This window comes from Rhipicephalus microplus, chromosome 7 (assembly GCF_043290135.1).
Source record: "Rhipicephalus microplus isolate Deutch F79 chromosome 7, USDA_Rmic, whole genome shotgun sequence".
Lineage (NCBI taxonomy): Eukaryota > Metazoa > Arthropoda > Arachnida > Ixodida > Ixodidae > Rhipicephalus > Rhipicephalus microplus.
Window position 1 is genome coordinate 114,622,571 of NC_134706.1, and position 15,951 is coordinate 114,638,521.

Sequence of the window (15,951 nt, forward strand, 5' to 3'; positions counted from 1 at the left end):
ATGAACGAAACGCTGGCGTGGCTCTTGCGCACGAAGCACAAGAAATATACAGTGCGTTAGTAATGCCTCCTGTGTGCAGCAGTGACGCTATCGGCAAAGCACCTGACATACACAAAGAGACAGTTGTGAACAGCACAGGACCAGGTGCTTCAGATACATTGTCGTGCAAATATACTCAAAGACAGGCACAGCTTGACATAGTCGAATGCATACTATGGGGTTGCGCTGCAATGGTAATGATGATATATGGGGTTTTATGGCCCAAAACCACCATATTATTATGAGAGATGCTGTAGTGGAGGGCTCCGGAAATTTTGACCCCCTGGGGTCCTTTAACATGCACCCAAATCTGAGCACATGAGCCTACAACATTTACGCCTCCATCGCAAATGCAGCTGCCGCAGCCGGGATTTGAACCCGCGACCTGCGGGTCAGCAGCCGAGTACCTCAGCCACTAGACCACCACGGTGGTGCGTGCGCTGCAATTATTAGACGAACAGAAGCATGCGTTGTAACGGAGGTAACAGCTGAAAACAACGGCATCCGCAGCACTTTAGACAAGTGTGACTCCATCTGTAGCTATTACTGCAAACGAGTGATCATCGGTTCGGCTCGCAGGTAATCGGCATCAACAAACCATTTTCTTGGGGGGGAGGGAGTGCTACTTGCTTGACTTCTGCTTCTGTGCATTTTGCTAACGTTATATTATTCTTAGTAATTTTATTTATACAACCTATTACAACATCGGCACTATGGATATATGGAAAACGACACTTTCAATCCCAAGAATTTCACACGTTCGTTACTCATAAACAGATCAGTATTTTGGTTTCCAGCAGCCGATAAGCAGGTCCGTAGGATTGCAGTTCTGTCCAGCGTCGCATTCACCTAATGTGCACGTGTAATTCACACCAGATTTGGCTATACTTTGAGCAGGGAGAGGAAGTGCCTGAAACGAAATGAAAATAGACACTTGGTGATGAATTTGATCATACTATACGTCTCACGGGTAGCCCTACTTTTCTGGGCAGAAAGGAGAACACTGCTGCACTGTACAATGCTGATGAAATAGCAGTGTCAAGAATAAAGACACACAAAAAAGAAAGTATGTAAAGAAATACATTTTGGTGTTTAACTGTAAGTAGAGTAGCTTCTCGAAGCTTGATTTACTAATTTTGCAGTGGAAGCAACAAACGATGATTTTCACTGTGCCTTCATTCGTTACAAAACACTTTTTGCACCCAAGTGGAATACGCGGACTTTGAGAACCTGTCGTACACTCTGTCTCTAAGTTTTAACAAAAACTGATTCATTTTACCAGGAAACATTTTTCACATAAAATACGTCAAAAAGCTACGAGTATAAAGGTATATGCAGCAGAGTTGCGTACTTGGTGCATTCTTTGAGGAGAAAAGGTTCTCCGCTATGTACACACTTATAATTTTGAGGCACAAATCAATATGCAGGATCACTACCTTCCAACCACATATTGACAGAAACTGAATTAATTTATGCGTGATGCCAAGGAGATAAATATCAATGCACACATAATTTTATGATGAGCGAAATAATTAGCGTACACCAGTGATATGACGTAATCTACTAACATGCACTGTTATATGCAGTAACCTGAAGGGTTACACGTTATGTAAGTTCACTTCGATCACTTCGCAATATTTCTTAGCCGTTTCCCTACACGGAACCAAGTATAAAGCAGTATGGCTTGTCTTGATAAACACCCAGCCATGTGGGTCGGCCCTTTCTTTTAGCACCGTGCCAACATACTGCGAACGTCTGCAATATACAGAGATAGTGGGGGAACACCAAAGCTGATTCGTCCTTTATTTTGGGTTGAGACACCAAGCAAAGGACAGTGCAGCTTTTCTCTGCTTAGGAGCTAACTGATTTTCGATAGTTCTCTACTGGCACATTGGAGAACAAAGACTTCTAGACCTCGTATTTATGGTAAGGGTGTACGAATATTGCCTCCCAAACATCAAAAATAAATTATTGATCACAAGTGAATGTATCTGGGTGTGAATTCATAGTGTTCAATAATGACCAATCAATTTATTATGAACCTAAAAGAACGCTCGCCGAAGGGACTGGTGGAAAGCATCAAGAAAAAAAAAGGTTAGAAATGCCTACTTTAGGAGTACTGTACATATGTAATTTCCTTCGTGAGGTTATCTTATTTAGCGCAACTGGCGAAAGAAACCATACGTATCGTAATTTCTGTGTCCAAAATTCCTGAATCTGTGAATTTAAATGCGCTTCTGAACACCGTTCTGAATGAAACATACCTGCCTCTACAAGAAGCTTTCTAGTGGTAATCTGTAAAAGACGTTACGCTGCGTAAGCGAAACAGCCTGGTGTTGACATTGCTTCAAGTCACTTTCCACACAAGTCAGGCTTCACCTTAAGAGTAATTGTACTGCAGTGCGCTAGTGGTAACTCTTAGCTAAAAGCTGCACACACAGCAGTGCTAACGAGTGGCGAGTTTTGTAATGATTACACCAGCAGTGTGGTGATTTTCAGCGCCTGCTATGAAGAATGTGACCACAAAACTTTATAGCCTTTGCAAACATTTACTAGTCACGTCTCTTGGGCAGCAAGGTGATCAGAGCATTTAACAATGTCCTGTAGGTGGTACACATCTGTCGTTGTCTCGCATTTCTCAAAATATTTTCTGTTTTTGTGTTGAATATTTTCCACTGTGCAATTCATTATTATATATCAAAAAGCAAAAAATGGCCCCGTATCTGCATGTTAATTTGCAAATGTCGTCGAAAGACGATAGCCTTGCATGCGGAGAGAGCGAACAAAACACTTATTTGATGTTCTGTGCAAGAAAATCGGTGAATGGTATTCTAGAGGCACTGCGTTGGGGTGCCTCGAACGTGCAGTGAAGGCGAACGAGCGCATCAAGTCACGTCACAAGTGAGACATGAGCGCCATCTGGCAGTTTTCTCGGAAAACGAAGTGCGTGGCTCTGAGACTGGTGTGCGTGCCTGTCTCAGAAGTGATAAGATGTAGAACGCAAGGTGACGGATAGGTGCAAGCACCGTCTCGTCTTTGCAAAGTGTTAGAAACACTCGTGTTTTCCTGCAAGTGTTGCATGATCAGCGCAGCGTGAGAAGCGCTACAATCCTTAAAATTACTTACGTACGCGTTTTCTAGTAAAAACGCACATGCAGAGTATATACGCATTGTTATGGTGCCTCAGTCATGTGCAAACATTTTCCTTTTAATTCACAATTGCTCAAGTATAAACGCTGACTCTTGATCAACATTAGTTGGTGCTGCGGATGGGATGGGCGTTGCAAGTACTCGGTGCCTTTAAGAGTAGACAAACAGAAAAACAAACATACCTACCTACATACATACATACATACATACATACATACATACATACATACATACATACATACATACATACATACATACATACATACATACATACATACATACATACATACATACCAATGTTTTTGCAACGAAGGTCCATAAGAAAGACTATCGCCTTTGAAAACACCCAATAAATAGGGGAGCAGCAAGCGCGCGACGTGAGTGAACGTGCAGTGTATCGGCTCCGCCAAATTTTGTTGGGGGCCACGCCCCAAATCATCACACCTGAACACAACCGGCATCGTGCAATCTTGAACACCAAGTGTCAAAACTGGATATTCACATTGTCTAGACGAGCCATTTCCTGCCATGTTTACGGCCGTTTGTCCACCGACCACGCAGACGCCGTGGTCATGAACGCCGGCACTCCAGGCGGCGGAATAGGCCCTTTGACTGAAACATGGCTGATTCCGAGCTCCAACTACGCGGATATGACCCCGAGTTGATAGCGTGGACCTTAGTCTCCACCAACAGTGACCAAAGTTCAACTATTTCGCCGGAAATTCGGTGCCATGCCTCGATTCAAGCGGTGGAACGCCGCTCCCAGAACAAAGCGAAGATGACGGCGTCTGATGCTGTTTCGGCCAATGTTACTAGATCCTCCCAGTTCTCAAACTCCCACGGCGGCGGCCGTAGATGCATGGCCCCGTTTCGTTTCCGCTCACCAGATGGCGTGGTGGCCACGGTTAGCCCGCTGCTGTGCAGCAGGAAGCCGGCGGTGCAAGTTGTAAATGGCCTTTTTTATCTTATAATATTCGTTCAACGCGTCTCAAATTTATAGTGTCATTAGGGACCTCTTCGAACAGTTAGATGATGCTCTATGTATTACATTACATACAATACATTTAACAATACGCATTTTTTATCTGTTATTATGAATGTTAACCTTAATTTGGTGCTTTTCGAAATAAATATCTTGTAGTTTTTCTATGAATCAGCTGAACTTTCATTTCTTCAATCCCTTGTTCTGTGTATCTATTTTTACAGTTGTCAACAAGTGTATTTTTTGTGTGAATTCTTGTCATGTTGCTTGAGCAGAGTGTGATGTTGGGCGATTTGGTACATAGCCTAATAAAATATTTGTGGCGCAACTGATACTAGCAAAAAAGAAAGGAGAGACGACTGGGCACCAGACTTTCAACTCGTTTATTTTCTTCACATCACCAAAATATATATGCTTCCAGAATTCGCACAAAGAAGGGGCGCAGCACAAGCGACTATCACATTGCACGCACGAAAACCCAAACAGAAGAAAGCTATCGCAAAGTGCTATCTAGAAGCAGGCATTCCCTCTTGTAAGAAGTGATAGACACGTGTGTTAGGATGAAGCAAGGAAAGGTTTGAATGTGAAGTACTTGAGGCATATCACATACAAATGAAGAGGAACCAATGTGTCAAAGCCCCATCGTCACATTCTACAAGAAGGATACCCGTTTCTAGACAGGGCTGTGCGATTGCTTTATTCTGTTTGGGTTTTCGTGCGTGGAATGTGTTATTCGCTTGTGATACACCCCCACTTTGTGCGCATTCTAGAAGCAATTATATTTCGGTGATTTGAGAAAATTAAACAAGCTGAAAGTCTGGCGCCCTATCCTGTCTTCTCCTTTTTTTTTCCTAGCTAGTATCAGTTGCGTCACAAATATTTTATAGGGCAATTTCATATAGCTGCTGCTATTGTATGAGGAGGGGGGACTAGTTGAGCGGCCTTTCAGCAGCTTTTATTCCGCCATCCTTGCTATTTATGCATGTTTTGTGTTGATGTAGCAATAAGCATATATATATATATATATATATATATATATATATATATATATATATGTATATATATATATATATATATATATATATATATATATATATATATATATATATTTAATGTAGTGGGGATGAGGGAAAGATACAGTATCTAGTTGGAGCACCAGAAAGACGGCTACGACGAAGAGCTGAGCTCGTGACAGTGACTGGCGCCTCTTGAACCAGGCATTTGGTTTTATTCAATAAACCCCCTTTTAAATTGGTGAAGGTGCTGGGGGTAGTCTTCGAAGCTGGAACTACGAAGTCACACCTTACCTGCATTGCCAGCAATGCCGGAAGAACCCTCCACCCAAGGTACCTCGCAAGTTCCCGCCTCTACATGTCCCGGCACGTGGCCACTGCGTCACCCACCGATCTTCAGCGGCACTGACGGCCAAGACGTTGAGGAGTGGCTGGCTACTTACCATCGTCCCACTTGTGCCGCAGCGAACAAGTGGGACGATGCGGCTAAACTGAGCTATGTAAGCTTTTACTTGTCCGGCGTCGCTAGTCTCTAGTTGCGCAATCACAAAGCCGACATTGCCAGCTGGGATCCATTCAAGGCCTCTTTTTCGCAAGTGTTCGACCGCCCTCCTGTGCGAAAACTCCGCGCAGAACAACAACTTCATGAGCGCGCTCAGCAGCCAGGAGAGACCTTTACCAGCTACACTGAAGACGTTGTTGACTTGTGCAGGCGGGTAAATCCAGCGATGCTCGAAGCCGACAAAATCAAACAAATCCTTAAGGGCATATGCGATGACGCATTTCAAATGTTGCTCGCCAAGAAGCCACAAACCATTGCCGAACTCGTCAGCTTGTACCAGAGTTTTGACGAATTGCGCAAGCAACGCGCCGAAACACGGCGCTCTCTGGAACAACGTGATTCGATCGCGGCTTTGACTATCGGAGACCAGAACGACATGTTGGCTCGCACAAAGCAGTTTGTGCGTGAGGAGGTCGCTCGGCAGCTTTCCGTTTTATCGAGTGCGGCTAAGCCAGCACAAACGCATCTTTTGGCCCCAGATCATCTGGCCCCGGCCATAAGGCACGTCATACAAGATGGGGTAGCGGACGCTTTGCCTTTCGCTCGTTCACCACCTCTGGAGGCCGCACCCTTGACGTATGCGCAAATCGTTGCAGCCAGAGCTCCTCGACAGTCCAGTTATGCTACCTCACCGAACCCTGTTCGGTCATCACCAGCTCCGTTCAGCCGGCCGATTGCAGCGTTTCCGAATCCGTGGCGCACCGCAGACAACCGCCCGATTCGCTATTCTTGCGGTTACGCAGGACATGTGGCTCGCTTGTGCCACAGCCGCTCTCTCATTCAGAGCGACAACATGCAAAGATCGTCGCACGGCTCTCTGCACTTTAACAACACGGCACGTCAACAAGGATCCTCTTCACCCGACCGCCCTCCCTCAGTCAGTCATTGATCTCCATCTCCCCGACGTCGCTCCCTGTCGCCTATGTGCTGTCGACCCTGCCATTCAGACGCGGAAAACTAGATGCCGCAGTTTCGGAGGCACGAACTGCGTCGTCGTCGAAAGAATCAAGTCCTCGCATTTCTCCGACAAACCTCATTGACGGTTTTGTGAATGGTTACCATACTTTTGCGCTTGTGGACACCGGTGCTGCCATTTCAGTAATTGATTTAAAACTTTGCCGCCTGCTTCGGAAGGTTACCACGACGCCAAAGGGGTTGTCCCTCCGTACTGCCAGTGCTCACCATATTCGACCATCAGCTGCCTGTACTGCTCGCGTTCTCATCCAAGATATTATGTATACGTTGAGTTTCTTGTGCTACAGGCGTGTTCTCATGATGCGATCTTGGGCTGGGATTTTCTGTCTCGTAATCATGCGGTTATCGACTGTGCTCGTGCTGAAGTGGCCTTCTCTGCGTTGTGTGTCTCGTCTCCGGAATTTCCGTTGAACAAGCTGTTTGTCGCTGACGACATCGACATACCACAGACTAGCGCAGCCTTTGTTTCCGTATCTTGTGCCGTTGTGTCTAAGCCTGCAGTGTTGTTTACGCAGTGCCTTCCCAAACATTCCAAAGTCGCAAGAGCCTCGCGTGGCCGTTTGCAGTTCTAGATATTTTGGCGGCCGCTATAAATTTGTTTGTCACAAATCCCTTGCCGTCTGCCACAACCTTGCGTCGTGGAGAATGTATTGAAACATTCCAAGACTTAGACGTCTCCTCCATCTTCGACTTTGACGGTGAAAGTGATTTGCAGCATAATGCATTGACGCCACATGCCCATTCGATTGTCCAAGAAAACAATAATTTCTTTCGACCCTCAATTGATGACGAACTTGAAAAACCACACCGCGAAAAGCTTTTAGATCTTCTTCAACAGTTTCGCGGCTCATTCGATTGCCAGCAGACGTCCTTAGGCCGAACGCACACCGTTGTCCATCACATTAACACCGGCTCCCAAGCGCCTCTGCGACAGCGTCGCTACCGTGTATCTCGTGTTGAGCGTCGTGTGATCACCGAGCAAGTTGCCGACATGCTCCAACGTGGCGTCATTCGGCCGTCCAGCAGTCCCGGGTCTTCACCTGTGGTACTTGTGAGGAAAAAAGACGGGTCGATTCGCTTTTGCGTCGATTATCGCCGTTTAAACAAAGTCCCGATTAAAGACGTATACCCTCTCTCGCGCATCGATGATGCCCTGGACTGCTTGCAAGGCGCTGAATTCTTCTCATCACTAGACCTACGGTCCGGTTATTGGCAGGCCCCCCTTGGCACCATCAGATAGTCCTAAAACTGCTTTTGTGACGCCCGATGTGCTATAGGAATTTATTGTATTGCCCTTCGGCCTTTGTAATGCGCCAGCCACATTCGAAAGGATGATGGATAGCGTCTTGCGTGGACTAAAATGGAAGACATGCCTATGCTACTTGGATAATGTCGTTGTTTTCTCCCCTGATTTCGACACCACCTCCATTGTCTCAGCGAAGTCTTGAGCTGTCTCACGAGCACAGGCCTTCAACTAAACATCAAGGAGCGCCACTTCGGAGCTCGGAAGCTCACAATACTTGGTCACGATGTCTCAAAACAGGGCGTCCTCCCAGACCCTGAGAAGCTTCGTGCTGTCGCTGAGTTCCCGAAGCCTACGACCGTGAAAGCGGTTCACAGCTTTGTCGGACTATGCTCGTACTTTCGCCGCTTTGTGAAGAACTTTGCTTCGATGATCGCACCACTGACACAGCTGATCTCTGGCGACGGACACCTCTCTGATTGGTCGCCAGCATGCGATGATGGTTTTGCAACATTACGCCATCTCCTTACTTCACCACCTATTTTACGCCACTTCGACCCTACTGCTCCAACCGAGGTGCACACGGATGCCAGTGGCATAGGACTTGGCGCTGTCCTTGCTCAATGCAAGCCTGGCTTCTCGCAGTATGTAGTTGCGTATGCCAGTCGAACCCTAACCAAGGCAGAGCACAAATACCCGGTTTCTGAAAAGGAAGGTTTGGCTATTGTTTGGGCATTACAAAACTTCTTCCTTACTTATATGGACGCCCATTTGATGTAGTTAGAGATCACCATTCCCTCTGTTGGCTCGCTTCATTGAAGGATCTTTCGGGCTGGCTTGGACGTTGGGCGTTACGTTTACAGGAATTTGATATTCACGTTATTTACCACTCAGGCCGCAAGCACATAGACGCAGATGCTCTTTCTCGTTCGCCCCTTCCTTCAGCCTTTGCACCTGTTTCCTTCGCCGAAGTTACCATCGGCAGCATCGATACCACTGACATGCCTTCGGAACAACGCAAAGACCCCTGGATAGCCTCGCTCATCGACGTTCTCTCCTCGTGTTCGGTGACACTACGCCAGCGCCTACCTCGTGCACTACGTCGGCAAATTTCCCATTATGCAATACGGGATGCCATGTTGTACCGTCACAACTATCAGCCGGATGGAAGGAAATGGCTTCTTGTTATACCTCGCCATTTCCGCTCCAACGTGTGCGCGTACTTCCTCGCAGAACCTCAAAACGCGCACACTGGCGTTTTGAAAACATACGACTGGCTTCGTCAGCGATTTTTCTGGCGTGGAATGTACTCGTACGTTCGCAAGCATATACGCTACTGCACTGAGTGTCAGCGACGGAAAACAACTTCTAACGCCTCTGGCGAATTACAACCATTGCCGTGTCCAGCTTGGCCGTTTGATAGAATCGGCATCGACCTCTACGACCCACTACCTTGTACACCTGCGAGAAATCGCTGGATTATTGTGGCCGTTGACCACCTAACCCGTTACGCTGAAACCGCCGCTTTGCCAGCCACTGCTGCTCGTGATGTCGCCTTGTTCATCTTGCGTAGCTTTGTCCTTCGCCATGGAGCACCACGTGAGCTGCTTAGCAAACGTGGGCGTGCGTTTTTATCGCAAGTCGTCCAGGAGCTTCTCAGTGAGTGCAATATTATTCATCGCACCACTACAAGCTATCACCCACAGACAAACTGTTTGACAGAGCGCTTTAACCGCACGCTCGGTGATATGCGTTCTATGTACATATCGTCAGACCATTCTAAATGGGACTTTGTGCTCTCTTTCGTGACGTATGCGTATAATACGGCCACGGAAGCAACTACTGCGTTTTCACCTTTTTTTTCTACTGTACGGACGTGAGCCCTCTTCTACGCTTGACACAATACTTACTTACCGCCCAGATGCTTCAGAATACTGCCCAGCCTCCGAACGTGTTCGGTGTGCCGAAGAGTGCCGCCAATTAGCGCGTTCAAACGTCCGTCGCACAAGGTCTCCAAAAAGAACGACTTGACCAAGACAAGCCTGCTCACAGCTTCTCCGTAGGCTCATTTGTATGGCTTTCGGTTCAATTCCAGTCCCCCGGCCTCTCTCAAAAGTTTGCACCCATGTACAATGGTCCATACCGCATCGTTCAGTGCATGTCATCGGTCAACTACGTCATCGAACCAGTGGCACTTGCCGAGCAGACGTTGCCGTGGTCGTGAGACAATCCACATCATCCGCTTAAAATCTTACTATAATCCCCTTGTGCTTGCTCCGCCGTGAGTCGCGAGGATGGCTCCTCTTCACCACTGGGGCAAATGTAGTGGGGAAGAGGGAAAGAGACAGTATCTAGTTGGAGCACCTGAAAGACGACTACGACGAAGAGCTGAGCTCGTGATAGTAACGGACGCCTCTTGAACCAGGCAGTTGGTTTTATTCAATAAACTCCCTTATATATATATATATATATATATATATATATATATATATATATATATATATATATATATATATATATATATATATATATATATATATATATATAAGCAAAGCTATAGTGGCAAAGCTGTCCGCAAAAGTGCGGCCAATGTTTGCGGACATCTATTACTGCAAACAAAAACTGAGCAAAAAAGAGCACCTTTTATTCTCGTTGCCGCAAAATGCGTTTCTTGCCGAGGTCTAAGACACATGCACACAATGCAAATATTCAACGGTTTCACAACAGGCGAGCTTTTTTGGTGGTGATGGCAACTTTCTCGCGGGTCCGAAAGCGTCGGTTAATATCCCTGGCGTAAAAATGCAATCATGTCACGATGAAAAAATAGAGGACCTGACACGTGAACGTGGGCTTGTGCTGGTCGCAACCCAGCCTCGTCAGATCGCACTCATCCAACTCGTCCAACATCTTCCAAAAAAGGTCCGCACAGAAACCTTGTTTATCAAGAGAAAGTGAAATAGATTCATATGAAATTTGCATGATGTGTACCATCTTGATGCTGGAAGCCTAAGACTTCTATCTTTGACGCTCCGGTATGTAGCTAAGTGGGCATCAGAGTCAATGACAAGAGCTTCTGAACTGACGTCCTGTAAAAACAAGTGACACTCTTCATGCTTGGTCATTTTGTATACAACTCATGGAGATTTAGTACACAACACTGTCGTCTCGTGAACCTTTGAAGCAGCTGTGCTCGTTACTCGATTGGTAAGGAGAAATACGTATGGCATTGATCTCATTTCCAGTAGCCCAGCTTCAATCTCCGGGCGCAAGCTAGCTCTTTTTAACTTGTGAGTGCCTCTGACGGTCTTTTATGTGTCTTCCACAGAAACGAGCACGACATTCGGTTCCCCGAAGGCAAAACGGAATCGTACGCGCTTTCACACCCGGTCACCAAATAGCGTGGCTTGGTTCATAAACTTGCCAGCATGTCCTTAAATGACTGCGGGTACTCGCGCAAACGTTACCAAGAACACTGGAGCGGGCTGTTAACAACGGTTGTCCGGCCGTCCGTGTCTCTGGCGGCTTTTCGCAACTTGCCGGGAAAACTGTGTCGCGCGCGACCCTACGCGGAGCACAACGGAAGGGCATCAGGCGGAGCTCTGCAGTTTGAGAACTGGCAGGATCTAGTAACGTCGGCTCCGGCCACCGGCTCCTCGGTTGACAAACATGAACACTCCCGCGACGCAAATTACGGGATGCAAGGACAAGGCATCCATGAAGTGGAAGCCGCGTCCAATGCTAAAACGTGCTCCCGAAGACTGCGTCATAGTAATCAAACCCTGAGAATGCGTTTCTCTTATCGACGCGTTCCCGGAAACCGGCTACGGCCCCACCATCTCGGCGTACCTCGGGCCGGAGCAGGCCCGCGGAATCTGCGTGCTGCCTTCGCGAGACCACAACATTATTGTCGTGCATACCCCGGACTTTTAGGCGGCGGACCTGCTCATCAGGAACTTTGCAGTGAATTCGGAGAAAGGGTCAGTCCTGCTCCAGGGTTATCTATGATAAGATGGTGACAACATCTGCCATGGCAGATGTTGCCGCCATCTGTCGCCGCCAGAGTTTCCGTGGTCCGTAACACAAACGCCACGGAAACTCTTCAACACTGAGTCTGCCAGCGTAGAAATTCGAACGTGGAAATCCATGAAAATCCTAAAATTCCGAACATCCAACAAGGCATGCATCACCTTCGCGGGTAAGGTGAAGCCTCGTTACGTGCAATATGACAATGTGGTCGTCACCATGCAGAACTACTACAAAACCATTCCGGCCTGCAGCTGGTGTGGAGCCGTCGGGCGTCGCGCAGATGCATTCCCAAATCTGCAGCCAAACACATGTAAACTCTGCGGACTCCATACTCCGCTAGTGGAGAAGGTGCGGGCCCCTCACGTATCTGTTCCCCGGTGTTCTGTGTGTGATGGTGCCCATGCCACCAACTCTCGCGATTGTGCGGCAACATTTCGCACGCCGAAGATGAACTCTCTAAAAGGAGGCAAAACGAAACCGCCCGAAAGACCAGCCGCCATTAAGGGTTACTCAGCGACCAGCCTCGCCGGGAAACCTCACAAGCCAGTACCACCTTCTGAGGGTGCTGGAATGCGTCTGTCGACGGAGTCTCAACTACACGGTGACCCTGACAAACGAGCAATGGAGGCGCATGGCAAGACCGGGGCCTGGGTCAACGCCGTTAAAAATGGGCAACAGGTGAGTGGTCCGGGGAGGGGCTGCCTCTCGTACCCCCTTTTCATGCCCCTACCATTGGCGCGGAGTGTGAACAAAATAAAATAGTAGCACTAAGGACCCAAAATGAGCTGCTACTAAAGAAAATTATGTACTTAGAATCCAAAATCAACCAGCTTCCTTCTGCCCCCTCCTGCCCTGCGGCTGAGGTCATGGAAAGTAAGCTCGTGCCTCCAGAGGTGGCAACAAACGCGGACGTCGCAATCGAGGTGCAATTCGAAGGCCGTATCCGAGCCATAGACACTCGATTCGCCACCATGGAAAACCAAATATCAGTAATGGTGACCGCCATGCCTAAATTGCAGGAGACAATTTTCACGATGATATCCCAGCAAATACCGCATTTCTCGCGCCCTTCGCGCTGGATTGCGGGTCCATTCAAGGGTGTTTCTTGTCGCTCAGTTAAAACTTCTAGACGCAACACAGAGATAGATGATGATGGCAGGTGCTCACTCTCCGGTGGTGAGGAGACCCATTTTTCACTGCAAATGCTGACTGTGGAGCAGTGCCACAACAATCTCAACTCAGTCAATCTCACCAAGGCGGGCAGCCCTAAGGTAAGGTGCTTCCCGAAAACCTATTCGGCAATCTCCATTAACATTGTTGTGTGGAACTGTCAAGGCTTTCTGTACCGGACAAAGCAGGCGCATCTTCAAATTTTTCTATCAACTCTTCACTCACTCCCGGCGGTGGTTGCCCTCCAGGAGCCAGGGAGTGGCACCAATCTTACAAATTACATCAACTTCCAGTAGGACTCTTCTTTCTGCGTCTGTGTGCATAAAAATTATGCTCATAACCTTGTCAACTTTAATCTTCAAACTTTGTATTCCTACGTGATAGTGAAACTTCTTCCGCTTAAGAAACAAGATGCGGCACTCCACGCACTTAACATATATTGTTTCCCCAAATTTAAAAATGTAACGTTCGCAGCACCCTTCAGTAGCACCCTGAAGGCTGCCGGCAGAGATCCCCTGGTGATCGTGGGTGATTTCAACGCTCACAGCACACTATGGGGATATGTACGTGATGAAAATCGTGGGCGCAAGCTGGCGGAAGTTATGTCCACGCTATGCCTCACTCTTCACACTGATCCTACCCATCCAACGCGGGTAGGTAACTCGTGACTCGGGGCACGTGTCCAGACCAAAAAACATTAAAAATGCAGACTTCACCAAAAACATTAGACATGTAGACTGGGCCAACACAGAGTAAAACCTTCGCAGTCACGACTGCATACTCAACACCGCCGTCACAACCAAACCTATGGCAGGACCCTATGCCCAAGCCTGCATACCGGACTGGACAAAGATTCGGAAAACCTACACTAATCTGGCCCCTAATCTTGAAACAGGTTACCACGCAATGTCACAAGAATCGGTCACACACCTTCGTTCGACGGAATCTTAAGTTCGACTCTCAGAGGCTACGCAGATGGTGGACAATCAACACCTTCACCTCTGGGAGGCGTGGCACAGCCTCGTCCACACATGGCACCACCAAAAACACAAAGCCAAGCCGCAAAAAGTCTTCAACGGGCAATCCACGCCTTCGATGGAGACACCTCAAATTTTGCATGCATACTATGCAATCAGTACCTCTGTGTCCTACATGACACCCAAGGGCCAGGGCACTCGTATGCATGTTCCGAGAACGTGGAGCTGGATCAACCATTCCAGATCCATGACCTGAAAGCAGTCCTAATTAAAATGAAACGAAAAACCCTAGCCTTGGAGAGACAAAGTAATAGTGAAATTACATTCCAACCTTCCCGACTCGCCTTGCAACGCACTCCTCGGGCGCATAAATTCAATCTGGCTTCGTGGGACATCCCTTCCAATCGAATGGAAGACCACTCTGGTCACTTTCACTCTGAAAGCCATGAAATCCATAAACACGGACAACCTCTGCCCCATCTCTCTCACGTCTTGTGCAGGAAAGCTGATGGAGACTATGGTGCCAGATTGCTTGTCCGAGTTATTAGACCGCGAAATTCGAAATCCTGTCGAAAACCCCCCTAATGACAAGGCAGTGCTCACCGTTGATCTTAAGGGAGCTTTTGACAACGTCACACATGACATAACACTGAAGCACCTTTCCCAAACCGACTGTGGACAGAACATGTTTCAAAACATTCAACAGTTCCTCTCTGACCGAGAGTCATACATCCGAACACAATATGAAGAACATGGCCCCTACCACTTAGGTATGAGAGACCCTTCACAAGGCGCGGTCCTCTCACCTCTATTGATCAATCTGGCTATGATGAAACTCCCGGCTCAGCTGGATAATGTTCAAGGCATACAGCACGCGCTGTATGCCGACGATAATACCATATGGGCTAAACACAGATCAGTAGATGACATAAAAGTCAACCTGCAGCAAGCCGGGAAGATCGTTGACGCCTACACCGGCCGCTGCGGCCTCCAATGCTCCCCGACCAAACCAAAATGTGTGCACATACGCTCCTTGGCAAAATGTAAGTGTTCTTACAAAGCGGGCTCATCCCAGAACGCGATGAGGTCAAAATACTAGGTCTGGTTACCCATAAACATCTCCGAGTTGATACAACATTGACAAAACTGCGTAAGGCGGGAGACCAGGTGGGCCGTATGGTCCAACTGGTCCCCCACGTACTTGAGGTAATTCTCAGGAAGATGTACAAGCGTGCCCTCGATCTCCCAATAATCACGTTCAACCAGCGTCTTATGAGCATAGGGATGGTAAGCACTTTCGCAGACCTCCAGCAGACACACTTGGTTAACCAATACACGAGACTTTCTAACACTCCGTCGGGTCCCCGCCTATTAGCCCGACTACACGTGCACCACCCAACAGAGACGAATCCTACGCATCCCAGAAGTCTTGAGATACGCCCTGCACGTGCACCCTTTTCCGGCCAACCTGACACGTAACGACCACAATGGCCGGCAACTTGCGTGGACGGAGGCACTTGCCGCCATTATGGGGGAACATACACGGCATATTTTACGTGGACGCCTCCAGCCCTCTCTTTGGGAGGTAGTACGCGGCTGCAGTCATCCACCAAAATATCGCGGTGAATGGTCTCACATTCAGAGCACAGGACATAACATGAGCGGAGAAAGTTGCATACGTGCTAGCTGCCACACGTGAGGACTCGCGCGTCATCATTATGGACTCGAGGCGGGCATGCAGAACTATTCAAAGCGGGTACGTCCCATACCTAGGGTACTGCATCTTACAAATTAGTAATTTGGTCGGGGCTCCC

The 15,951-nt window shown here is 47.8% G+C and overlaps 1 protein-coding gene across 3 annotated transcripts in view; it reads right to left on the minus strand.

Annotated features, from left to right (window-relative positions):
• Positions 1-714: 714 nt before the first annotated feature.
• The window catches only part of LOC142767596 (uncharacterized), a 174,724-nt gene continuing 159,487 nt past the window's right edge, over positions 715-15,951 (minus strand). For 2 of the 3 annotated variants that reach the window (XM_075869591.1, XM_075869590.1), the window contains one exon: positions 715-949. In XM_075869591.1, the coding sequence (XP_075725706.1) occupies positions 818-949 (132 nt within the window). In that variant the 3' untranslated portion in view covers positions 715-817. The remainder of the gene's footprint in view (positions 950-15,951) is intronic. The other variant, XM_075869592.1, reaches the window with a different exon arrangement.